The sequence below is a fragment of the Prionailurus viverrinus genome, chromosome B1, assembly GCF_022837055.1.
Source record: "Prionailurus viverrinus isolate Anna chromosome B1, UM_Priviv_1.0, whole genome shotgun sequence".
In the NCBI taxonomy this organism is placed as follows: domain Eukaryota; kingdom Metazoa; phylum Chordata; class Mammalia; order Carnivora; family Felidae; genus Prionailurus; species Prionailurus viverrinus.
The window spans coordinates 176,232,887-176,258,007 of NC_062564.1; the positions used below are offsets into that span (position 1 = coordinate 176,232,887).

The 25,121-nt window shown below is 37.1% G+C and overlaps 1 protein-coding gene across 5 annotated transcripts in view; it reads left to right on the top strand.

Moving 5' to 3' along the window:
- The window catches only part of ARAP2 (ArfGAP with RhoGAP domain, ankyrin repeat and PH domain 2), a 209,698-nt gene that overhangs the window by 89,759 nt on the left and 94,818 nt on the right, over positions 1-25,121 (top strand). For all 5 annotated transcript variants that reach the window (XM_047855319.1, XM_047855320.1, XM_047855318.1 and 2 more), the window contains exons 11-15: positions 115-314; positions 3,567-3,652; positions 4,407-4,589; positions 12,119-12,293; positions 12,750-12,884. In XM_047855319.1, coding sequence (XP_047711275.1) covers positions 115-314; positions 3,567-3,652; positions 4,407-4,589; positions 12,119-12,293; positions 12,750-12,884 — 779 coding nt within the window. The remainder of the gene's footprint in view (positions 1-114; positions 315-3,566; positions 3,653-4,406; positions 4,590-12,118; positions 12,294-12,749; positions 12,885-25,121) is intronic.

Sequence of the window (25,121 nt, forward strand, 5' to 3'; positions counted from 1 at the left end):
CATATTTTTCAGCTGCTGTTTAATTTGTGAGTGAAATGAATATGCAAACTGAACATACTGCTTAATTGGCCTTTACAAGGGAGATCGATAATGCAGAAACATTAATTGTTGCAGCTTTACAGCCGAGTCTGAAAAAGAGAAACAAGAGTGGATTGAAGCTGTGCAGCAATCGATAGCAGAAACTCTCTCTGATTATGAAGTAGCTGAGAAGATTTGGTTCAATGAGTCCAACAGGAGCTGTGCAGATTGCAAAGCCCCGGATCCTGACTGGGCATCCATCAATCTCTGTGTTGTCATCTGTAAGAAGTGTGCAGGTAATTAGTGATAAGTTATGCTCATCACTGTTGGGTGGCAGATTGGCACCGAATGCTCTTTATTGTCCTATGTAATGTGTTTCAGCTAACAGTTGTGGAAAAAGAAAAACAGAGAAAGCTTATTACATTTAAATTAAATTTAGAAATATCTTCTCATTCCAAACTTCTCTTATGCATGACTTAGATGTAGAAATTGATTTTTAAGCATGTAATCATTTTGTGCGCCTACTGGACCATGTGTGGAATGTATAAAGACAGTGTTGACATTTTTAGATTTTAAGGTGAGTGTGTTTCAGAATGTACCCTGAAGACACGTGCATCTTTGTGTGATTTGCCCATCTTTCCCTCAGTTATATTTTTTAGGATGTATATTTCACATCAAGGTCATTCTGAGCTCTAAACTTGGTATACCACATCTGGTGTCTCTTTTAATGAGAGTTTTTATATAGAAGCATTTCCAAAGAGTATTGAGGTTTATGAGAGGAAATGGTACTATGACTGGTTATCCTATTGTGACATTATAACTTACAGACAGTCTGAGAGCTCAGTGTATTTGGGGGTTCACAGTTGTGAACACCTAACACATAGCTTAGGTGTGTGGTCATATAGGTCTTGGAAAAGTCAGCCACATCCTAAACTTTACTTTCCAGCTCTAACAGGTACTGTGCTGGTCCTGGGAATTCAAAAGATGTGTGAGAGTTGTTATGTTCTCCACAGATCTATAAATAGTAATTTCAGTAGAGTATGATAAGGGCACGATCAGAGTTGAGTACAGGTTTCAGTGAAAGAAAATGTAGGAAGAGTGCTACCTTAGCTCAAGCAAAGACTGGGACAGTTGCTGCAAGCCCTTAGTACTTTTTGAGAGCTCTGTGCTTCCACATTTCTTAGCACACTAAGATTTTGTCAGGATGTAATTAACATCAATAGCAATAAGAATAAGCATCAGCTATCCCCCCTCTACTTTGTATTTTTTCCCCAACCTTTTTTGTTCTCTAGGCTCATTGGAAGAGAGCTTCTGTCTTGTTCAAGGATATTCTTTCTACTTATGTCCGCTGCTTCTTCTCTCCTTAGGATCCTCACCTCATCACTTATTCCCTCTCTGTAATGATGCAACCATGGTTTCTTTTGTTTCGGCATATAGAGTTAGGCAAGTCTGTCCTGTTGACGCTGGCTTCCGGAAAACATTCCATTCCTTTGTATTATTTTCTGTCTCATTTCCCCTTCATAGACAGGGTAACTTTCAAGAGTAGAATTCTGCACAGATTTTCTTCATTTCTTTCACTTCCTGCTTTTTATTCATCCTGTAATCAGTTTTCTTTTCTCTGTAGTCCAGTAAAAATATTCTCACCATGTTTATTAATGCATTTTCTCTCTCAGTTTGTATGTGGTAAGTTCCTCTATTTATTGTCACCTTGGCAGTGTTAGACACTGCAGTATTTGACCACTGTCTCTCTGACTTTCCCTCCTCCCTTAACTTCCAAAATACCATCTTCTCTTAGTGTGTTCTTAATTCTCTGGTTATCCTTTTTTCACGTTACTTTTCCTTTGCCTGCTCCAAAGATAAAGGTGTTCCTTTCAGTTACATCTTCAATTGCCTTTCACTCTGATGTTCCTGAAGATGTTATTTATCATTTAAATTCAGCACTCACTCGTAAGTGGGCGATTCTCACTCTGTTGAACACCATACCCTTAGGTCTATCTACTGGAGTCTCTTCTTGGATTTGCTCAGGATAGCTCAAAAACAGCACATTAAAAATGGATCTCTTAGGGCACGTGGATGGCCCAGTCATGATCTCACTCTCAGCGCGGAGCCTGCTTCGGATCCTCTGTCTCCCTCTAGCTCTGCCCCTCCCTCGCTCATGCTCGCTCTCTCTCAAAAATAAATAAATAAACATTTAAAAAAATGGAACTGTCATTGCTTCCCAACTCATTACATAATACTGAGCATGCTCATATATTCCACATCTTGGTCAGAGGCAATACTGTCTACCCTGCAGTCAGCCTCCTGACCCTTCCCCTTTCCTTAAAGCCCACCAAGTTCCATCCATTTTTATCATTGAAGGATCTCTACATGTGTGCTCCCTTTTGTTTCTCCTCCTGCTGCCTCAACTCGGTTTGTGTCATTTCTTGCCTTCACTACTCCAGGGGTTCCTGCCAGTTCTTCTGCATGTTTTCTGAGCTTGACTTTTTTCTGTGTTACCTTTAGATCATCTTCATAAATGCAAACCTATGCATCTTTCTACCCTTGGGATTTTAGAAGCTTGTGCTCTGAGTAGTTTCCATTTTAACAAAAGGAGGAAAGGAACCTCTTCCCTAATGTAGAGAGAGGTGTGAGCTTTCATGCTCAGAGGCAAACAATCCTTAAGATAAAGACAGTGTCTTGAATACCTTTGTTCCTTCTCAGACTAGAAAGCATCTGACACATTCTTAGGTGCCCAGTAATGATGATTTATACAGGATAATTGAGTCGATGAGAGTAGAATGCTGAGTTCTTATTCTCTATCAGGCATAAGTATAGAATAAAGAATCCATTGAAGATTTTTAGACATATGTTTATTAGAGTTGTAATATGTAATATACAAAAAGTACTAAGGGCTTGCAGCAACTGTCTCAGTCTTTGCTTGAGCTAAGGTAGTGCTCTTCCTCCATATTCTCTCAATGAAACCTGTACTCAACTCTGGTCTTGCCCTTATACTCTACTGTAATTACTATTTATAGGTCTGTGGAGAACATATCAACTCTTATACATCTTTTGAATTCCCAGGACCAGAACAGTACCTGGTAGAGGTGGAAAGTAAAGTTTAGGATGTTTTCTCCAAGACCTTTATGACCACACACCTAGTTGTTGTTGTTGTTGTTGTTTTTAGGATATCTGTGTTCACATACAAGTGATTTAAACACACCTGTCATAAAAGGTTTTGGTAACCTGTAATTGATAGTGAATTGCCACGTCATAAACATGCACACATATTTAGGTGTACAGATATATACGTAGTTTTAAAACTGTAGTTTTATACCACCACAAGGTAGTGATAAAGATGATTACTTTTATCCTTATCGTGGTTGGGATTTCTGTATAATTATCACCACTACTCTTAATGCTGTTGGCATGAAAGAAAGTAGGTATTGGTGTGTTTTCAGTTGAAAGGATATATACATATACACATATGTGTACACATAGACATTTTGAAAAAAAATAAAATACATTTACATACAAATTAAAATAGAAGTACAATTGTGTTTTGACTTCAGGACAACATAGATCTTTAGGACCAAAAGATTCCAAGGTTAGAAGTCTGAAAATGGATGCCAGCATTTGGAGCAATGAACTCATTGAGGTAAGTCTGACTTAACTGTGGTGGTAGTTAGCAGGGGTCCGGTAGTATCTAGCAGTGGAGTGGCATGAGTTACTTTAGGAGCTCTGCGAGAATGTTCTCACCACACTGTAAAAATGGCTTATAGTCTGATAGTGGTAGCTTTTGACTCCGACTTTTAGAATGCTTCTTAAATGAGATAGTTACTTTAAAAATAAAAAGTACAAGGAATCTAATAGTAACACCTACTTTTAAAGGCTTGACAGCTTTTTTATTTCTAAGCCAAAATTTTCTTTCTTTCTTTTTAACCCAGCATGGATAAAATATTAGAAAAGTGAATGAAAACATTTGGCAGAATTTTCTTTTCTTTCTCTTGGCCATGCTCTGTCATTAACTGCGCTCATCTGACTTTCTGTCTCCCATTTCCATTTTCTTCCTGGATTTTAGCACCACTCTCGACCACATTAACCCACCTACTCAGCCATTTTAAATGAATCTGTCTCTATGTGAGCTTCAAAAAATAATAATGCTTTTGCTGCAATTTGGTTGCTTGCAATTTCTTTCCTAGCTAATCTTGTACTGTTATTAAAAGCAATGAGGCTGTATTTAAAATAGAAATAATATCTGCTTTCACATTCCATCTTCCTGAAAGATTTGGGTTTTTCATGTGTTTTTGCATATTTTATACTAAGTTGTGTTTTAATTTGTGAGTCAGGTTTTTACAGATTCAAATACATTTTATGAACTGATACTGTTTTATAACTTTTTAACAATTCAGCTCTTTATTGTCATTGGAAACAAAAGAGCAAATGACTTTTGGGCTGGTAATCTTCAAAAAGATGAAGAATTACACATGGACTCACCCGTAGAAAAGAGAAAAACCTTTATCACTCAGAAGTACAAAGAAGGAAGATTCAGGAAGACTCTACTAGCTTCTCTCACCAAAGAAGAATTAAATAAGGTATCAACAATATTTAACAATAGATGTAGATCTTGATGTCTTTAAAAAACGTGTCAAAGGGGCACTTGGGTGGCTCAGTCGGTTAAGCGTCCAACTTTGGCTCAGGTCATGATCTCACGGCTCATGAGTTCGAGACCTGTGTTGGCCTCTGTGCTCACAGCTCAGACCCTGGAGCCTGCTTCAGAATCTGTGTCTCCCTCTCTCTGCCCCTCCACGACTTGTGCTCGCTCCCTTGCTCGCTTGCTCTCTCTCTTTCTCAGAAATAAACATTAAAAAAAATTTAAAAATATGTGTCAAGGATTTTGAAGAGTTTTAAAACGTTCTTTACTGTCTGATAAAAGTATTGCTTAATGTAATTTTATTTCCATTTGTGAGATTGTACTATTTATTGATTTTACCATTATTTTACTTAAGAATTCATTATGAATAGTAGATAAATTCTTTGTTCATCACTTGAGTTTTTAGCTAACTTAGGTCCATTATTCTTTTTATCCCCATACTTATTTATTTATTTTTGAGAGGGAGAACTCATGTATGAATGCACACAAACAAGCAGGGGTGGGGTAGAGATACAGGGAGAGAGAGAGAGAATCTCAAGCAGGCTCTTACACTGACCACGCAGAATCTGATGCAGGGCTTGATCCCTGGAACCATGAGGTCATGACCTGAGCCAAAATCAAGAATCAGATGCTTAACTGACTGAGCCACCCTGGCATCATCAAACCTAGTCCATTATTCGTAAAACTGTGACAACTTCCCTTATTTTAGGGACAGGACACTAAACAGAACTTCAGCTCATATACTGCTGACATTGTGTCACCAAAATCTACATCATTTACTCAGTGTATTGTTAGAAGCAATGGTTTGCTTTGTGCTGTTGACCTGAAGTGTTATTTGCCTTTGGCTGAGTGATTCCAGATCTACTTGTGCCTGTTTTATGTTGCCCACTTGTTCTTTACCCTTTTGGCAAAGAAGTTGTTAAGCATCCTGCCTCCTTTCCTTTTTTAAATTGCTGCTTTGACTTTTTGTGTGTTAGGAGGCTTGTCTATGTAGAGATATTTAATACATGTGCTTTTTATATGCCTGTTGTTTTATTCTTAGAGAATACAGTCTTTCATGGTTATCAGTTTTCTGGTATGCTTTTAGTGGCAGTGTTTATGGATAAAAATGCTCAAATAAGTAGCATTATGCTAAACATCTTGGAAAATAAACACATAAAGGCCTTTTTCATACCTCTGTAGAAATTATAAGATTATAAAATTGATTTACATATCAGATTAGTTCCCCTAAAGTAAGTTTTTAGTCTTTGTACATCTTTGGTAATAACAGAGTGAGGCTATCAATTGATTTTAAGGCAGTGAATGACACACGAAAAATGAAGGATTGAATGGGCACCTGAGGTAGAGGAGAGTGAGGGAGATGGCAAGAGAGAGAGGGGCTTGGGAACTATTATTTATATAGGTTATTACTAAGACACAATTTTATTTTGGGTGGTAGTATCATTGGTGTTAATTGTATTATCAAAATAATTGACCAGACATGCATGGAATACTAACAGGGTATCATTAACGAAGGATTACGATTAATTCTGTGCACCAGAGGTCTGTAATAAATAAGCATATAAATAGTAAATTGTGGATATGAGGAAGTAATTGTGATAAAGTTACAGAACCAGGGCGTATCTTCATCCAATGGTTTCTTGCTTTCTGATGGTGATTGGTGTCTTTTTAGTGGGTATACTGATGTCCCCAAATAAAGTCCTCTCTGCTACACCACACAGTTCCATGAGTTCAGACGTTAGATAAATCTTACATTAATTACTAGCAATTGCCTTCTTCCTAAGAATATTATAGAGAAGTATACCCATTGGGATTTATTTCTACAATGGGGTTCTTAAAAATGGTACTCTTAATATCAGTAAATAATTTGTACAAAAAATTTATTGAATATATATATTTTTAATTGGGATATAATTTATCTACAACATTGTGTAAGTTTATTCAACCTATTGATTTGATACATTTGTACAGTTGCAATATGATTACCATTGTAGTTGTAGCTAACACCTCTCTTACATCACATAATTATCATTTCTTCTTTTTTTTGAGACCTTTTAAGATCTTTTAACAATCTTGAGGTAAATAATACAACATTATTGATTATAGTCACTGCATTGTACATTATATATCCAGAACTTATTTTCTAGTTGCAAGTTTATACCTTAAACAACATCTCCCCAACACCTCTTTCCCCCACCCCCACACCCTTTGGTAACCACAGTCTCTTTTTTTTCTTAAGTTTATTTTGAGACAGGGAGAGCAAGCTGCATGTGTGTGTGAGCTGAGGAGAGGCAGAGAAAGGGAGAGAGAATCCCAAGCAGGCTCCATGCTAACCGCATGGAGCCTGACTCGGGGCTTGAACTCACAAACCACAGATCATGATAAGCCAGAATCAAGAGTCGGATGCTTAACTGATTGAGCCATCCAGATGCCCCTTGGTAGCCACAATCTAATCTGTGTTCCTATGAGGTGGCTTTTTTAGATTCTACATTTAAATGATAAATAATACATATCTTTCTCCATCTGGCTAATCTCATTAAGCATAATGCCTTCAGCTTCCATCCATGTCCCAAATGGCAGGATTTCCTTCTTCCTCGTGACTGAATAATATTCCAGTGTGTGTGTGTGTGTGTGTGTGTGTGTGTGTGTGCGCGCAGTATGTGTATACTATGTTGTCTTTATTCATTCATCTGTTGATGGATACTTAGGTTGTTTCCATATATTGGCTATTGTGAATAATTCTTTAATAACAGATTGCAGATATCTTTTTTTTTTTTTTTTTTTGACCTTATAGAGCTGACGTTTTATTTATTTTTTTTTTTTTTTACATTTTTGTAATTCTTTTTTTTTTTTTTTTTTTTTATGAAATTTATTGACAAATTGGTTTCCATACAACACCCAGTGCTCATCCCAAAAGGTGCCCTCCTCAATACCCATCACCCACCCTCTCCTCCCTCCCACCCCCCATCAACCCTCAGTTTGTTCTCAGTTTTTAAGTCTCTTATGCTTTGGCTCTCTCCCATTCTAACCTCTTTTTTTTTTTTTTCCTTCCCCTCCCCCATGGGTTCCTGTGAAGTTTCTCAGGATCCACATAAGAGTGAAACCATATGGTATCTGTCTTTCTCTGTATGGCTTATTTCACTTAGCATCACACTCTCCAGTTCCATCCACGTTGCTACAAAAGGCCATATTTCATTTTTTCTCATTGCCACGTAATATTCCATTGTGTATATAAACCACAATTTCTTTATCCATTCATCAGTTGATGGACATTTAGGCTCTTTCCATAATTTGGCTATTGTTGAGAGTGCTGCTATGAACATTGGGGTACACGTGGCCCTATGCATCAGTGCTCCTGTATCCCTTGGATAAATTCCTAGCAGTGCTATTGCTGGGTCATAGGGTAGGTCTATTTTTAATTTTCTGAGGAACCTCCACACTGCTTTCCAGAGCGGCTGCACCAATTTGCATTCCCACCAACAGTGCAAGAGGGTTCCCGTTTCTCCACATCCTCTCCAGCATCTATAGTCTCCTGATTTGTTCATTTTGGCCACTCTGACTGGCGTGAGGTGATACCTGAGTGTGGTTTTGATTTGTATTTCCCTGATAAGGAGCGACGCTGAACATCTTTTCATGTGCCTGTTGGCCATCCGGATGTCTTCTTTAGAGAAGTGTCTATTCATGTTTTCTGCCCATTTCTTCACTGGGTTATTTGTTTTTTGGGTGTGGAGTTTGGTGAGCTCTTTATAGATTTTGGATACTAGCCCTTTGTCCGATATGTCATTTGCGAATATCTTTTCCCATTCCGTTGGTTGCCTTTTAGTTTTGTTGGTTGTTTCCTTGGCTGTGCAGAAGCTTTTTATCTTCATAAGGTCCCAGTAATTCACTTTTGCTTTTAATTCCCTTGCCTTTGGGGATGTGTCGAGTAAGAGATTGCTACGGCTGAGGTCAGAGAGGTCTTTTCCTGCTTTCTCCTCTAAGGTTTTGATGGTTTCCTGTCTCACATTTAGGTCCTTTATCCATTTTGAGTTTATTTTTGTGAATGGTGTGAGAAAGTGGTCTAGTTTCAACCTTCTGCATGTTGCTGTCCAGTTCTCCCAGCACCATTTGTTAAAGAGGCTGTCTTTTTTCCATTGGATGTTCTTTCCTGCTTTGTCAAAGATGAGTTGGCCATACATTTGTGGGTCTAGTTCTGGGGTTTCTATTCTATTCCATTGGTCTATGTGTCTGTTTTGGTGCCAATACCATGCTGTCTTGATGATGACAGCTTTGTAGTAGAGGCTAAAGTCTGGGATTGGGATGCCTCCTGCTTTGGTCTTCTTCTTCAAAATTCCTTTGGCTATTCGGGGCCTTTTGTGGTTCCATATGAATTTTAGGATTGCTTGTTCTAGTTTCGAGAAGAATGCTGGTGCAATTTTGATTGGGATTGCATTGAATGTGTAGATAGCTTTGGGTAGTATTGACATTTTGACAATATTTATTTTTCCAATCCATGAGCAGGGAATGTCTTTCCATTTCTTTAAATCTTCTTCAATTTCCTTCATAAGCTTTCTATAATTTTCAGCATACAGATCCTTTACATCTTTGGTTAGATTTATTCCTAGGTATTTTATGCTTCTTGGTGCAATTGTGAATGGGATCAGTTTCTTTATTTGTCTTTCTGTTGCTTCATTGTTAGTGTATAAGAATGCAACTGATTTCTGTACATTGATTTTGTATCCTGCAACTTTGCTGAATTCCTGTATCAGTTCTAGCAGACTTTTGGTGGAGTCTATCGGATTTTCCATGTATAATATCATGTCATCTGCAAAAAGCGAAAGCTTGACTTCATCTTTGCCAATTTTGATGCCTTTGATTTCCTTTTGTTGTCTGATTGCTGATGCTAGAACTTCCAGCACTATGTTAAACAGCAGCGGTGAGAGTGGGCATCCTTGTCGTGTTCCTGATCTCAGGGAAAAAGCTCTCAGTTTTTCCCCGTTGAGGATGATGTTAGCTGTGGGCTTTTCATAAATGGCTTTTATGATCTTTAAGTATGTTCCTTCTATCCCGACTTTCTCAAGGGTTTTTATTAAGAAAGGGTGCTGGATTTTGTCGAAGGCCTTTTCTGCATCGATTGACAGGATCATATGGTTCTTCTCTTTTTTTTTGTTAATGTGATGTATCACGTTGATTGATGCAGATATCTTTTTAATATTCTGTTTTTATTTCCTTTGGAGATATATATATATATATATATATATATATATATATATATATATATACATATACATACACACACACACACACACACACACACACACACACACACACATACCAGAAGTAAGGTTGCTGGATTATATGGCGTTTGTATTTTTAATTTTTTAAAGAACCTCTATACTGCTTTCTTTAGTGCCTGCACCAATTTACAGTTCCACCAATGGTGTATAATGGTTCTTTTTTCTTCTACGTCCTCAACATTTATCTCTCGTTCTCTTGATGACAGCCATTCTAATAGGTGTGAGATACATCTCATTGTGGTTTTGATTTGCATTGCCCTGATGATTAATAATGTTGAACATATTTGCATGTAACTGTTGACCATTTGGATGTCTTCTTTGGAAAAATGTGTATTCAGTTTCTCTGCTAATTTTTCAATTATGTGTTTTTGTTGTTGAGCTTGTGTGTTCTTTATATATTTTCGATACGTACTCCTTATCTGAGGTATGGTTTGCAAATACTCCTTCCCATTCTGTAGGTTGCCTTTTCATTGTGTTGATTTTTTTTTTCTGATGTAAAGCAGCTTCTTAGTTTGATGTAGTCCCACTTGTTGATTTTTTCTTTTGTTGCTTGTGCTTTTGGTGTCATCTCCAAAAAGTCACTGTCAAGACCAATTTCAAGGAGATTTTTCTTGTGTTGTCATGTAGGAGTTTTAAGGTATCAGGTCTTACGTTTAAGTCTTTAATCTTTTTGAGTGCATTTTTGTGAATGGTATAAGGTAGGGCTCCAGTTTCATTTTTTTCTGTATGTGGTTATCCAGTTTCCAGTACTATTTGTTGAAGAGACCATCTTTTTCCCATTGAGTGTTTGTGGTGGATATTTATTGCACGCTTAACAAGTTCTGAGTTCTTTTTTAGGTTCTGGGAATACAATTGTGGTAAAACGTAAATGTGTTTCTTTTATTCATAAGAGTGGTAGTGAGGTAAAAGAGACTGTCCATGAACAGCCAGAGTTCAGTAAATACACCATAGCAAATACAGTCTTCTGTGAAGGAAAACAGTGGGGGGATGAAAGAATAAGAGTAAAAATACACATGATTTAAATGAGAGGGCAAAGGCTATTGCAGAAGATGGGATGTTAGCTGGTATTTTTTCTAACACCCTCATTTTGCAGATGAGGTCAGCTAAGACCCAGGGAGGAGAAGGGATTGCCTAAGATCACCTAGCAAATAAGTACAAAGTCAGATACAATCCAGGCTGTTTGATTGGATACAAAGGAAATTATGTTGGTTGGTGAGACTATGGTAGGAAAGGTAAGTACATTTTTTAGTAGTTGGCCATCCAGGGCTGGAACTGTGAATGCATCCTGAGACCTCTTGGCTGTATACCCCAGAGCTGCAAATGGGGATGCTAAATGAGCAATTATTTGGAAGTTGCATTATAGAGGGTAAACTAACCAGTGATCTGTCCAGGTGTACCCTGTCAAGAAGGAGGTGAAATGGTGAGTCCTGGGCTAAAGAGTTAGATGGAATCAGGTGCTGAAATCACAGGGTTTGGAAGCCAGAAAAGTAAGGAAGCAGAAAGGGATGAGAAGAAGTGAAGGATAAGTGAAGGCATAAATGAAGGATAAGTGAAGGCAGCTTACTCAAGGTAACAACAAAAACAACACAGTTAGGTTCCAGCAGTTCCTATCCATTTGTACAATAATGTATAACGTAAGTATTTCATGTTGTTAATTATTACCTCCTGTTTGCTCTTCCTCCTCCCTACACATAACTCCACACAAAAGAAAAGATTCTGTGTTTGCTTTGCACTCATCTTTCAGATTCCCAAATCACAACAATGGTTTAAAAAATTATATAGGTCTTGATTAGGCTGAAAAATACATACATTCAGCATTCATATGACAAAAGATTTAACAGGTACTTGATTATTACATTTTAAATGTTTTGCAATTTCTGAGCACTAGCCATTATTATAGTACGTAAGCATAAAAAATGTCTTCCTAAGCAACTACAATGGATTGGAAGGTTTGGAACATCCCAGCAACAGAACAATGAATTAAAACTTGGAGGTCTTAGGTTGTAATTTACATTCATACAAAGGCCTTTTGAGCCTATTGCTTAATTCAGGGCATACTTATTGTTAGTTTTCCTGGTTAAAAAAGGAATACGAAGTTCATCTTATAAATGGTTTGGTAGGCTTACACTCATTTTAGTAGCTAGAATTGTGTTTTCTTCCCTTAATAGGTCTTTTTTTTTCTTTTAACGACCAGGCTCTGTGTGCTGCTGTAGTAAAACCAGATGTTTTGGAAACAATGGCTTTGCTCTTCAGTGGAGCCGATGTCATGTGTGCAACTGGAGACCCTGTGCATAGCACCCCCTATCTGCTGGCCAAGAAGGCGGGACAGAGCCTGCAGATGGAGTTTCTCTACCATAACAAATTCTCAGGTTAGTCCCTGTCCCTGCATTAGCCTGGTCTCTTCTCACGTATCCCTGAAATGACCGAAGCACAAATCTGTTTATTTCTCAAATAAGGAGAACCATCAGAATGAAGACAAGTGTGATTGTTAAAAAGATGGGGGATGTTGAGGACCATATTTGTTTCATTTCAAGGAAAATGTTTAGGAAGTAAATCTCGTATATTTCCTTAATCTTACAAATTAAAAATTAAAATAGTTAATGCCATGTAATTGTTGTCACCAAATTTAATTTTTCCATATGTGAATAATAAATATAACTGCTTATTTGCAAATTCTGTGCAAAGTAAAATATCTCTGTATATTTATTCTGTAGTGAATTTGAAGTAACTTTTCTTCTAGCTCAAGACTCACCTATACATAAGCAAAGGGAAATAAATTATGTACATTTTAGATTTCACATGTATAATTTCTGTAATTTTTCCAGATTTCCCTCAACATGACATTCACTCTGAAGGTGGATTAGGTCAAGAGCCTTCCCAATCCATGTTCCTCTGTGACTTTTTGTATCAGGCTTCTGCCGCTGCTTCTAAACTTTCTACAGAGAAAAAACTGCTTGAAGGTATCTTTTCTGCTGCTTTTAGATTTTGTTATCTGTAAAACTTTATTTCATTATCAAAACAATTATGTTTAAATTATGATTTTTTCCCCTTAAGATGTTATATTTGATCTTGCAATAGAGAAGTCTTTTTTTGAGGGTTTCTAAATGCTTCAAGGCACAGATAGTATTTCATGCTCAGCAGCAGGGATTTACCACTGGGTTGGAATGCTGTGTGAATTCTCAACAGAATTCACTGATGTCTACTTGAGGGCCAGCTAACTCTGTTTCAGGATTTAAGGGTTATTCCAAAGAAATGTGAAACTCAGCCCTTTTCCTTGGGGACAGACACCCTAACTGGTGAGATTAGGTAGATAAATCTCAACACATAGGCAGAACTGACAAGCTTTCAGTACCTATTCTATCGGCATACTAAGTGATATGAAGTAGTTCAGTTCTGATTATAAGTGTATGCATGTATAAGTAGAATCAAGCTTAAGCATGGTTTCAAAAAATGATTGGAAGTAATTTAATTTAACAACCTATTGTAGGTTTGGGGAATTATCAGAGCAGTCATGTGGGCATTTATCCATCTCTGCATCCAGCTCCTGTGTCAAGCATGTGCTAAGCATTAGGAATTACAAAAATGAAAAAGACACAGGTCTCATGCTCATTGTTGAATACATATGAACTAATTTGAGAAATGTAGGCAGAAAAATGTAATGAGATCTGTCTTACTGGAACAAAGAGAATTTAAGAGAGATTAAGCTGTACAGGCCAATTGGTGTTGGGTGTTTAGAGGCTCAGGAGCCTAGTATTAATTCCCTAGGTGGTATAATCCAGCTGTACTACTCTATCAAAGGAAAAATAGGATAAAAAACTCACTTTAGGGTGTTAATCCTGATTCTTGTGCATTTAAAGTGATTATTTCAGTATAAATGCTTTATGTCCAAAGAAATGATATCCCTAAGTAGAATTATATTTTTTTATTAGATTTTCCAGAAAACAGTAGCTATCCTTTAGTGAGCAGGTACTATGTGTAAAGCATTGCTTTAGGGACTTTATGTACATTGACTGTAATCTTCATAATGAAAAATGGAGATGCTCAGCATGAAACAGAATTTTACATCTGATTTGTGTTATAATTGTTATTGTAATGCTTTGACCTGGTCCAAGTGTGATGGCTGGTGACATTTTGAATTTAGATGTTTTTGGTTCCTTCAGCAATTGATTTTTAAATATCTCCGCTTAATATAACAAATGATAAATGAAGATTTTATAGAGATTTTTTCATTTTCTAGTGCTCTTTAGTATTTACCCTTACGTAGTCAGAAGTTGGTCAGAAATGGGCAGGGGAGTACCTGAATAATCTATGAATTGACTGTAGTAATTATTAAAATAATCAGATAGTAGGCAGTTAATGTACTTGTAAATAAATTTACAGATATTCTAGACTATTTCTTCTGAATAGTGGGACACCTTATATCCACCCTTCAATCACTTATAAAAAGATGAAATAGGGAAATTGAAACATGAGATTTTCTTTCTAAAACTTCAGTGTATCATAAGCACTCAGCAGTTAAAAATAAGCTTTCATTTATTTTTTTGGCAAAAATAAAATACAAAATAAAAACCATTGAGCTTATAATATTTATAGACTTAATGGTTTGTTTTAATATTTCCTTGAAATAGATTGCTTTTCTTAATCACTTGAGGAATAAATTAATATTTTAAATTTGTGACTAAATCATTCTTTCCTTTTATCTTTTAAATTGACTATGGATTTAGAAACTGGTGCATTCTTTGTATATGTAATTTAATTAGGGATGTTTTCTCACTTTGGAACATCCTGTTTTAAGAACTATGAAATTAAGCTTTTGTACTTTGGCTGTGTAGCATAACAGATACTATTTTATTGGAGAATAATCTCCTGGTAATGCACTCTTCGATGATCTTCATTTTTTCCATCCAGTTTGTCAGCAAGTTCTATCATTTCAAACTCAAAATAGATCTTGAATCAGTTGGCCCATCATGTACTCTGGGTTGCAATGCCTCCCTTACTTGTCTCCCAATAACTACCCTAGTTTCCTTCCAAATTATTCTACAAAAGCAGATTTAATGATAATTTTTATGATTTGTCAATTCACAGGTCTTATATTTTCATTGTTTGAATATATTTAGCAGCTTCCCATTCCAGAATATAGCCCTATTCCTTATTATGACCTAAAAGACCTTCCTGTCCCTTCCCTGCTTCATCTCATATCGCTCCTCCCTACACTCACATGCCTGGCCACACGGTTGTCCTCTGTTTCTACAACACGTAATGTTCTTTTCTGACCTTCTGGACTTTTGTAGTTGCTGTTCATTTTCAAGGAGGTCACTTCCCCCAGTCTAGCTTTTTCTCATTTTTCAGGCAACAGTTTAGTGCTACTAGAGAATTCTGTCGCTTGCAGCTCTTTCCTTTCATAGGGTGCTGCTTGCTTCCATCATAGCATCTATGGCATGAAGATGATCCCTCCTTTATGGATTTGTTTCTCCCCCTCTCTGGAGTGAGAACTCATTGGGGCATTGGCATTTGCTGGCTTATTCAAGCTTATCAAATCTTTGGTGCCTGAAATAGTGTCAACACATAGTAGTCACGTGTAAATACATATTGAATAAATGTCCATTTCTCTAATCAAGTTATTACCAGTGTAAAAGTGCAAGAGACTTGTTAATATTTTGTCTTTGACTTGTGCCTAAAATATATAATTGCTGGTCAACAGACATACGAAAAGATGCTGAACATCACTAATCATTAGGGAAGTGCATCTCCAAACCATCTTACACCTGTCAGTGTGGTTAGGATCTAAAAGACAAGACATAGATGTTGGCAAGGATGTGGACAACCCTCATGTGCTGCCGGTAGGGATATAAATCAGTGAAGCCACTGTGAAACACAGGATGGCGATTCCTCAAAAAATTAAAAATAGAAGTACTATATGACCTGGTAGCGAAAACAGTAATTCAAAAAGATGTATGCAGCATTATTTACAATAGCCAAATTACGGAAGCAACATAAATGTCTATCCATAGAAGAATAGATAAAGGCGATGTGGTGTGTGTGTGTGTGTGTGTGTGTGTGTATATATATATATATATATATATATATATATATAATCCATATATACTATATATATGTATATGTATATATATATATAATCCATATATACTATATATATATATATATATATATATAATCCATATATACTATGGATACTATGGATAGTATATATAATCCATATATACTATGGATTATTACTCAGCTATAAAAGAGAATGGTATCTTGGTATTTGGGACAATATGGATGGACCTGGAGGTTATTGTGCTAAGTGAAATGAGTCAAATCAAATACTATATATAAATTCACTTACATGTGTAATCTAAAAAGCAAAACAAATGAACAAATAAATGAAGAAAAAAACCCCAGAAACACAATCATAAATACAGAGAACAAATTAGTGGTTACCAGAGGGGAGGGGGTTGGAGAGGAGGGGCAAAATGGTGAAGGGGATTAAGAGGTACAGATTTCCAGTTATGAAATAATTAAGTCATGGGGATGAAAAGTACAGCATCGGGAACATAGTGATATAATAATGCTGACAAATAGTGACAGATGGCAACGTGCTTATCATAGTAAGCATGCATAACGTATAGAATTGTCAAATCACTGTTGTGTACCTGAGAGGTATGTTGTACAACTGCAACTCATATAACGTTGTATGTCAACCAGACTCCATATATTTTATATATGTAATTACTGACACAAAACATTTTTTTCAATAAGTGTCTACTTAAAAATGAAGAAAGGGGCGCCTGGATGGCTCAGTTGGTTAAGCTTCCGACTTCGGCTCAGGTCATGATCTCATGGTCCGTGGGTTTGAGCCCCGCGTTGGGCTCTGTGCTGACAGCTCAGAGCCTGGAGCCTGCTTTGGATTCTGTGTCTCCCTCTCTCTCTCTGACCCTCCCCATTCAGGCTCTGTCTCTCTCTGTCTCAAAAACAAATAAACGTTGGAAAAAATTTTTAAAAATGAAGAAAATATGGAACTATCAAGAAACAGAGTTCCATTTGTTTTGTGTTTTTTTTGTTGTTGTTGTTGTTGTTTTCTTTCTTTGCTCTCTCAAGATGCTGCAGCGGTGTTACTCCTATCGGGAACCATCTTTATGGGGAAAAAATGAATTATTTGGAAAGATTTGGAGATGAAAGTGTGTTTGTCACCTTTGGCCCTGGCTGGCAAGCATCTGGACTGCACCCCTCTGCCAGTGCTTGTCAGGACAGCCATAGAGCAGCATGATTAAACAGGAAGAAAACAGGATAAAATGCATGCAGTCCTTCAGAGAGTTACGAGAGACTTCAAATTGTCAGTTCAGGTTTTCAGGATTCGAAGTTCTTCTAGTCTCAGGTTATGAAGACTGATCTGTAGTTTTCTTTTTCTTTTATTTTTTCTCTTCTCAATTTAGTGTTCATGAAAAGAAAGATTGATAGCTCATATTAAACGTAAGTATAGAGCTGAACAGTACCATCCTGGTTTTGTTTTGTGTTTTCTCCTCTCAACTGTATTTTTCCCCCTTGGTGTATTACTGTCATTTGTTGACACAGTGTTTGATTTTTTAAAAAGCGAGTGGTTGATACGGTTTACTAGAAACTCTATATCATCTGTTTATATTTAATTTCATAGATTAGCATTGAGGAATTTTGAGGATCTTTTGTTCTATAATGCCTGGCTTGTATAGTCTAACAATGTTTCTTCAAGGCTAAAACGCATTTATTTTAAATGAAAAGAATTCCTAGTGTGTATTCCTATTTTCAGTGAATGCTGAATACCATCATTTTATGAAATTCTTCATCAGGAACCAGCTTCATGGTTTCAAAAAATAATAGTTTTGTTTTAGCTATCTTAGAATTACTCTGCATATATGTATTCCAAGCCATGACCTCTCCTCTCTCCAGTATGTTTTAAAAATGGGCTTACATGCTTCACATGTATAACAGGCACAGAGAAGCAGTATGTAAAGTAGGTTCCCAGAGCCTGGCTGCCTGAGTTCTGCTCTCAGCTCTGATGCTAAGTACTTGTGTGATCTTGGCGAAGTCAGGTAACCGTTTTGTGCCTGTGGACAGGAAGGGATGTGTAATAGAACTAACCTAATAGGGGTTTTCTGAGGGTTCAGCGAGTTAATGGAAATAAAATGTGCAGCAGAGTGCGTGGCACATATGATGATAGGATGAGGAACAGCAGAAGCAGCAACAGGGGGCTGTCTGTATACACAGCTGCTTCTGATTTCCAGGTAGCATCGGAGTTTATACATATTCTGCAGGTGGTAGCCGACAGCCAGTGTACCCAACCACAGTAGTCACATCGCTTCACAGTAGTGTTTCAGTAGGTCACCTCTGGAGCCCCTTTATGTGTGTTTGAGTAAATTCCAATCATGTTTTTCTTCCCTGTTCTGAATATGCACATTGAACGGAATGAGCAACCTCTCCGGCCAGTCCAACTACCATACACACCAGCTTTTGTCAAACAGCTTGTATCTTGAGAGTCACCCTCTCTGTGGCCCCAATTTTATTTCTCGTGGACATCATCTGGTTAACTGGTTAACGGTAAGACTTCTTCTGTAGCAGAGAGGGTATTCTCAAAGTCAGAGTTAGGAGAGCATATCTGAATTGGGCTAAGCAGACAGGTGCAACCCAACGTGAGCTTTTCATTGCTTCCCAAATGAGTAAGAATGCAAAGATTTCCTATCACAGCTTTGTTATTATAAATGCTCAAAGGTAACATCTGTGCCTGCCTTGTCTGACCTCTGGCCCATTTGCACTTAAAAAGAAAAAGACAAATCAAGAGTTATAGTGATGATAATCCTATAGAAATCCCCTCAAGTCCATATTTCTAATTTAAAATGAGTTCACACTCACCTTTTTAAAGGATCTGTCATTTCTTTCCCATTAGAATTTACATAATTAGACTCAGCATTTACATTTATTTTATGCATCGTGCATTTGGCACTTCTTGTTTAAGACCTTCCAATGACTCCCACTTGTCTGCTGAGAAAGGAGCAAAGTCTTGAACACCTGTACTGTGAGACTGCTGGGGCCTGGCCTCTGCTGTCTCTGCTGTGTCTGTCTTCATCTTTCCTATTTGCTAACTTCATGTGTAATCCGGTTCTCTGGCCAAATAGATTTTTGGAAGTTTCCCCTTTCCTTGACTTTTCTCATAGTGTTCTTTCCCAGAGTTATGGAGTGATTGATTGTACCTCCAAATGTATTTTTGACTCCTTTAGAAACCTGTCTTTTTAGTCATGAATAACAATTTCAAAAGCTGTTTTTTTGTGAAATTTTTTATCATTCTAGTCTGAGGGTGGCTTCCTCCATGAATGCTTCTAATCCCTAAAGGGACCCCCCCAACCATAGTTCTTATTCTAACCACATTTCCCCTTAGATTGGATTGCAAACTGTATGAGGACAGGGGGCGAGATTCCTAATCTGTGCCAGTAATTATCTGCGTACTCAGTAAATGTTCATGGTTTTGCATTATTTTTCATGAAGATTATTCTCATCATCAGAGTGCATTGTTTTGAAGTTATAACTCCAGTTGATTAGTACTTTGACTTTTCCTTGTCGTGTATTTTAGAAATCTGCCATCAATATTCATTTAACAATTATGGCCTATCATGAATTTCATACAACTCTGCAGAGTACACACTGTGACTCAGGATCCGAGGCTCCTGGAAACTCAGTATATCACCTTCCAAGAGGCTTCAATTGGTGTCTGTGAGCATTCCTTTCTGGTGCCCGTGAAGAAATTCTTTATGCTGTTTTCTTCTTCCAGTCATGATTCAACTTTTCATTTGGCAGTATCTCAGAATACAGTGATCTCAAGCTCTCAGGATTTCCACCTTTTTTTCAACGTTTATTTACTTTTTTGGGGACAGAGAGAGACAGAGCATGAACAGGGGAGGGGCAGAGAGAGAGGGAGACACAGAATCGGAAACAGGCTCCAGGCTCTGAGCCATCAGCCCAGAGCCTGACGCGGGGCTCGAACTCCCGGACCGCGAGATCGTGACCTGGCTGAAGTCGGACGCTTAACCGACTGCGCCACCCAGGCGCCCCTCAGGATTTCCACCTTTTAAGTGTTTCTCCTTGTGATGGTTTTTGAGACTAAACACATTATCTTCTTTCTTCTACTTCTCTCCCCACTCTACATATGATAAAGGGAAATTTAAAGAGGAGGGTGATAACTATTTTCTTTTAACTTTTTATTTTTAATTATGTTAACATAATTTCCAACTTAGAAAAGTTACAAGCATGGTACAAAGAGTTCTCATATACCCTTTGCCCAGACTTCCCAAATATTAATGTCTTACTTTGTCATTTTTCTTTCTGTGTATGCATGTATATATGTACATACATGTGTATGTGTGTGTATGCATATGTTTAGAGTTACTTAAAAGTAGGTTGCAGACATTATGCCCTTGTATCCCTAAGTATCTCAATGTTATTTCTTAAAAAGAAAGACATGCCCTGAAATAACCATGCTATAGTGATCAAAATCTGGAAATTATCTGATCTACAGATTTTATTTATTACAGCTATGTGTATAAACCTTATTTAGTAGCTTTAATGTCTGTAGATCTAATGTATATTTGAAATGCAACATTAGGGGTTGCTTATATAATTTGATTCTTGGCAATAACTGTAGTTTAAGAGTTTGTACAATCTCTAGAGTCCAGAAATGGGGTAGTGAGATGATAATTAAAATATAATTAGTTTTAACTCCCAGAGACTGAAAATTTCAAATATTTTTTTCTTCCTAGAATTCTTTTTTTTAATTTATTTATTTTGAGAGAGAGAGCATAAGCGGGAGGGGCAGAGAGAGAGAGAATGTCAAGCAGGCTACACACTGTCAGTACAGAGCCAGACATGGTGCTTGAACTCACAAACCATTAGATCATGACCTGAGCCGAAATCCAGAGTCAGACACTTAATCGACACAGCCACCCAGATACCCTGCTAGCATTTCTTTTTTAAAAACGTTCAAATTTAATATTTTACCTCACTTATTCAGAGAGTCATTTGGCAAACTACAGACTTTGAATTACATCACTAAAACCTATAGAAAATAACATCTTTCAGCATTTAATTTTCATGCTAGTGTCTTTCACTAGGAGATATATAGGATGACTAATGGGTTTTTTGCTCAATGAGCAAAGCTCATTGTTTAAGTTCTTTAAAGTGGGAGTTAAAAGGGAGTGATGAAGCTTAATAACCAATTTTGGTAATGCAAAGACAGGTTATATAAAATCACTATATTTGGGTTGGTGTTCATCCCTTTCATTTGAACTCTTGGATTTATTTATATTTTCATTGTTTAAGTTTCAGTTGAGAAGTAAACAAGGAGTGACATGGGTACTTTAGAATGTATAATAATGTAAAACCCACTAGAAGAGTGAAATAATAAATACTTTATATTTGCACATAATTTTTAGAATTCAGTAGCAGTAGAATGAGCCTGGATAGACCCATTTCCAAAATGACACTTACTTTCCAGCCCCACTATCTTCCATTAGACTCCACTCTAGCCAATAAGCCTTGCCCCTTTTTTTTAAAAAAAAAGGACCCAAAATTTTACTTTCAGAACTAAAAGAGATAAAGCATATACAGTCTTTAGGAAGTAGTTTCTGACTTCCATTATTATGTTACTCAATTTGGTTGTAGCACTTAAAAACTTCTCCTCCCCACTTTACCATTTTAGTGGTCAATAACAATCATCCTTAGCTTAAGATTTGTTTATACCAATATTGCTTCATGTTTATGGACCATTATTTATATTCATGGCTGCATTGTCTCAAATATTCTGTTAACCTGTACAATTTACTTTCACAAATGAAATTCTCATAGTTGATGCATTAGCAGAATTTGGCTCATTCTGTACCTTTAAAGTGTGTTCCATGGTGACATTTTTGTAGTCAGGTCTTCTGTATGTAGTTCTTTGACCCTCTCCGTTATTCTTGTTCGTCAGCCCTGAACCATTTCCAGTTCTGGTTCATCAGCTGTCTTCCACCTTTATTTGGATCCCTGTGTGATTTCAGACTCATTCTTGCTACCCTCTAGAATTGCTTGTTTCTCTTATTAGAGAATAGCTTGGCCAGTGTTTTCCATCTATTTTTCTTGCTTCTGCTTTCAGACCGTTGAGATTGCTGAGAATTGCCAGTTAGGGAACCATGCCTTTTCAGTTGGCCACAAGTTCATGCGGGTCTGTTTTTTTAGTTTGGTTTTAACGTAATCTGGTTGCAGCATGCTAATTGGTGATCTTTATAAGCAACTTTTTTTTTTTTTCTAACTTTTATTGTACCGAAGGAAAGATAAAATGGTTTCAATGGAAAACAGATATTTGTTCCTTGTTTTTTCATTCTTGGACATTATTCTTTGTCATTGATAAATTCTTTTCCTCTGATCTTTTTCTCTTTTATTGGAAGTAATATTAGGATCTTCCAGCTCCATCATCTTGTACTATGTTTTTTCTCCCTCTTGTTTTGGGAAAGTTTCTTTCTAACCTTTCTCTCTTTTTTTATTTAAAAAAATTAAAATTCATGATTCTATTTTTAATTATCAAAACTTTTTGTGTTCTTATTTTTTCTTTTTAGAACATGCTGTACTTGTTTTAAAGCTACACTATCTTTCCTTGACAGTCTGATATTTATAGTTTTAAAAATTTAATATTTTGATTTTGGTCTCTGTCTTTTATGTTGGAAGGTTTCTTTTAAATGTTTGGGATCAGGTGTGAGAAGACTCCATGAGTCTCTTGCTGGGAATGTTGGGATTGGGGTATTGGTTATCACTGGCTTCAACATTTTGTATGAAAATGTGGGCAGATAACTAGGAGTCTGTAGAATGACACGTAACCACTTTTTTTTTCCAGATGGTACCTTATCTCTGCCTCAAGACAATGGCTAGAGGCCCCCAGGTTAGAATCTGTCTGGTCCAGTTTCTCCAGAGTAAAGGACCCAACTTCCACATGAGTGAGGAGGCCTTGTTGCTTAGCTGCTTTAGCACAGGGGAGAAAATGAATGGACTTTACTCCCTTTATATAATAAACTTGTTTCAGATCTACTTCTCACCCTACACTTCTTTAGGTATTAGCCTCTCCCGTAATTTATAGAACTTTGTGGAACATTACTTGCTGCCTGTTAACTTCCTCTGCATGTCTGAAGGTACCAGCTTTTGCCTCTGAGACAAGTTAGTCATTTGCTATGTACTGTGGATCTCTTTGGTTCTTTGTCCTTTTGAGTTTGTACTGTCTCTTCGCTGTCATTCTGTTGTGGTATTGGGTGGGAATGGAGATACATACATGGACCCATTCGGCTATGCTTAAAAGTAATTCCATTTATGATTTTCCTGTTGGCTCTTTAACACATTGCTTATTTTTGTATTTATTTTAATACAGAGTTAGCAACCTCATCTGAATCATCTCCATAACTAATAACTTTACTTTCCAGTTTATGAAAATAATAATTTTAACAAACTTTCTCTAGGCTATGCAGTGTGATGATTCTTTTTTTAAATTTTGTTTTGTTTATTTATTTTGAGAGAGAGAGAGTGAGCATGAACAGGGGAGGGCCAGAGAGAGAGAGAGAATCCCAAGCAGGTTCCATGCTGTTAGTGCAGAGCCCCATGCGGGGCTCGATCTCATCAACTGGGAGATCATGACCTGAGCTGAAATCAAGAGTCAGATGCTTAACTGACTAAGCCACCCAGGCGCCCCTACAGTGTGGTGATTCTTGAGAATAGAAAAAAAACATTCCTCGTTATCAAATAGCTTATAGCATTTCTGTATAAACACATTTAATTTGCTACATTGTTCAAATTGCAGTTATATTTAAAAATATTATTTTAAATTGTCAGCATATGTTTAAACAGCCACCTATAAAGTCACTTCTACATGCTTCACATGTATTGCATCCTTTGATCACCACAGCAATCCTATGAGTTCGATGGTTTTCTTATCCTCATTTTGAAGATTAGGAACCTGAGAGAATGGCGAAGTTGTATTTCAGGAGTACCCAGTTAGTGATGAAGGCTTTGTTAGAATACAGAGTCTTTGACTTCCAGTTCCACCTTCTCAGGGGCTGCATGGTGCTAAGGATGCCACAGAAGGATACTTAATTCAGCCTGATGACAATAAAAGTTTGGAGACGAGTCCCAAGAGAGATTGTGCCTAAGCCCAGTCTTGGAGAAATTGGGCTAGCTGGGTGGAGTACCATTTTAGTTAAATAATCTTCTTAGCTCAAGATCTGTCTTTCCAGTTCTTCTCTTTATTCTCTTACCTTTTTGAGAATGAAAGCATTCATCTTCCATTCAGCTTGGGAAACATTTTTGGATGGTCTGCCATTTGCCTTACCATATCGCGTGCCTTCATTTGAGTTTATGATATCCTTTTTTTATTAATGGCATAGGCTGTTGATCTATCCTGACTGGTTTCATTTCTTCCCAACTTGGCTTCTTTCATAAGACACTAAGTAAACTAGGCAGTTGCCTTCATACAAGGAATACCAACAGATACCGTTTCAGCCCATCTTTTATTAGATTTCTTTGCTATATTTAATAGTGGTAATCATTCCTTTTTGGAAAGCTTTGAGCCTTTCTGTTTTTTACACTGTCTCTTCTCATTTGCTTCATTGCTTTTTGTCCCCTCCTACTGCTGCTTATAATTTATTTTCCTGAGATTTTATCCTTGGTTGTTTTAAATTTACAACTGCTGCTTGTACTCTAAACACTTTCAAGTCATTGAGCCCTTTCCTTGCTCCAAGATGCAAATCTATAGAGTGATCTGTCTCATGGGTGTCTTGACTTTGATTTCCAACAGATATCTCCCAGTCTAAAAGAAAACTCACTGCACTCACTAAAACAGTTTGTACTTTATTTTCTTCTAAATAAAAGTGGACCTTATGACCAACCTTGTAATCAAAGCTAAAAATATTGGTATGACCATTTATGAGCTCTTCCTTATTCCCCGAGTTTAACATTATATGTTTTATCTCCTTAAACCACATAGAGACGTGCATACTTTTCTCTCTCCCTCTTCTCTTCTCCATCTCCCTCCTTTCAACCCTTTCCCCCCATCCCTACTACGACTGCCCTACATTTGGCTGTCTTCATTTCTCACCTAGACTTCTATTGACAGTGTCCTAACTGGTCCCCTGCCTCTGGCCTCACCTTCATAAATCTGT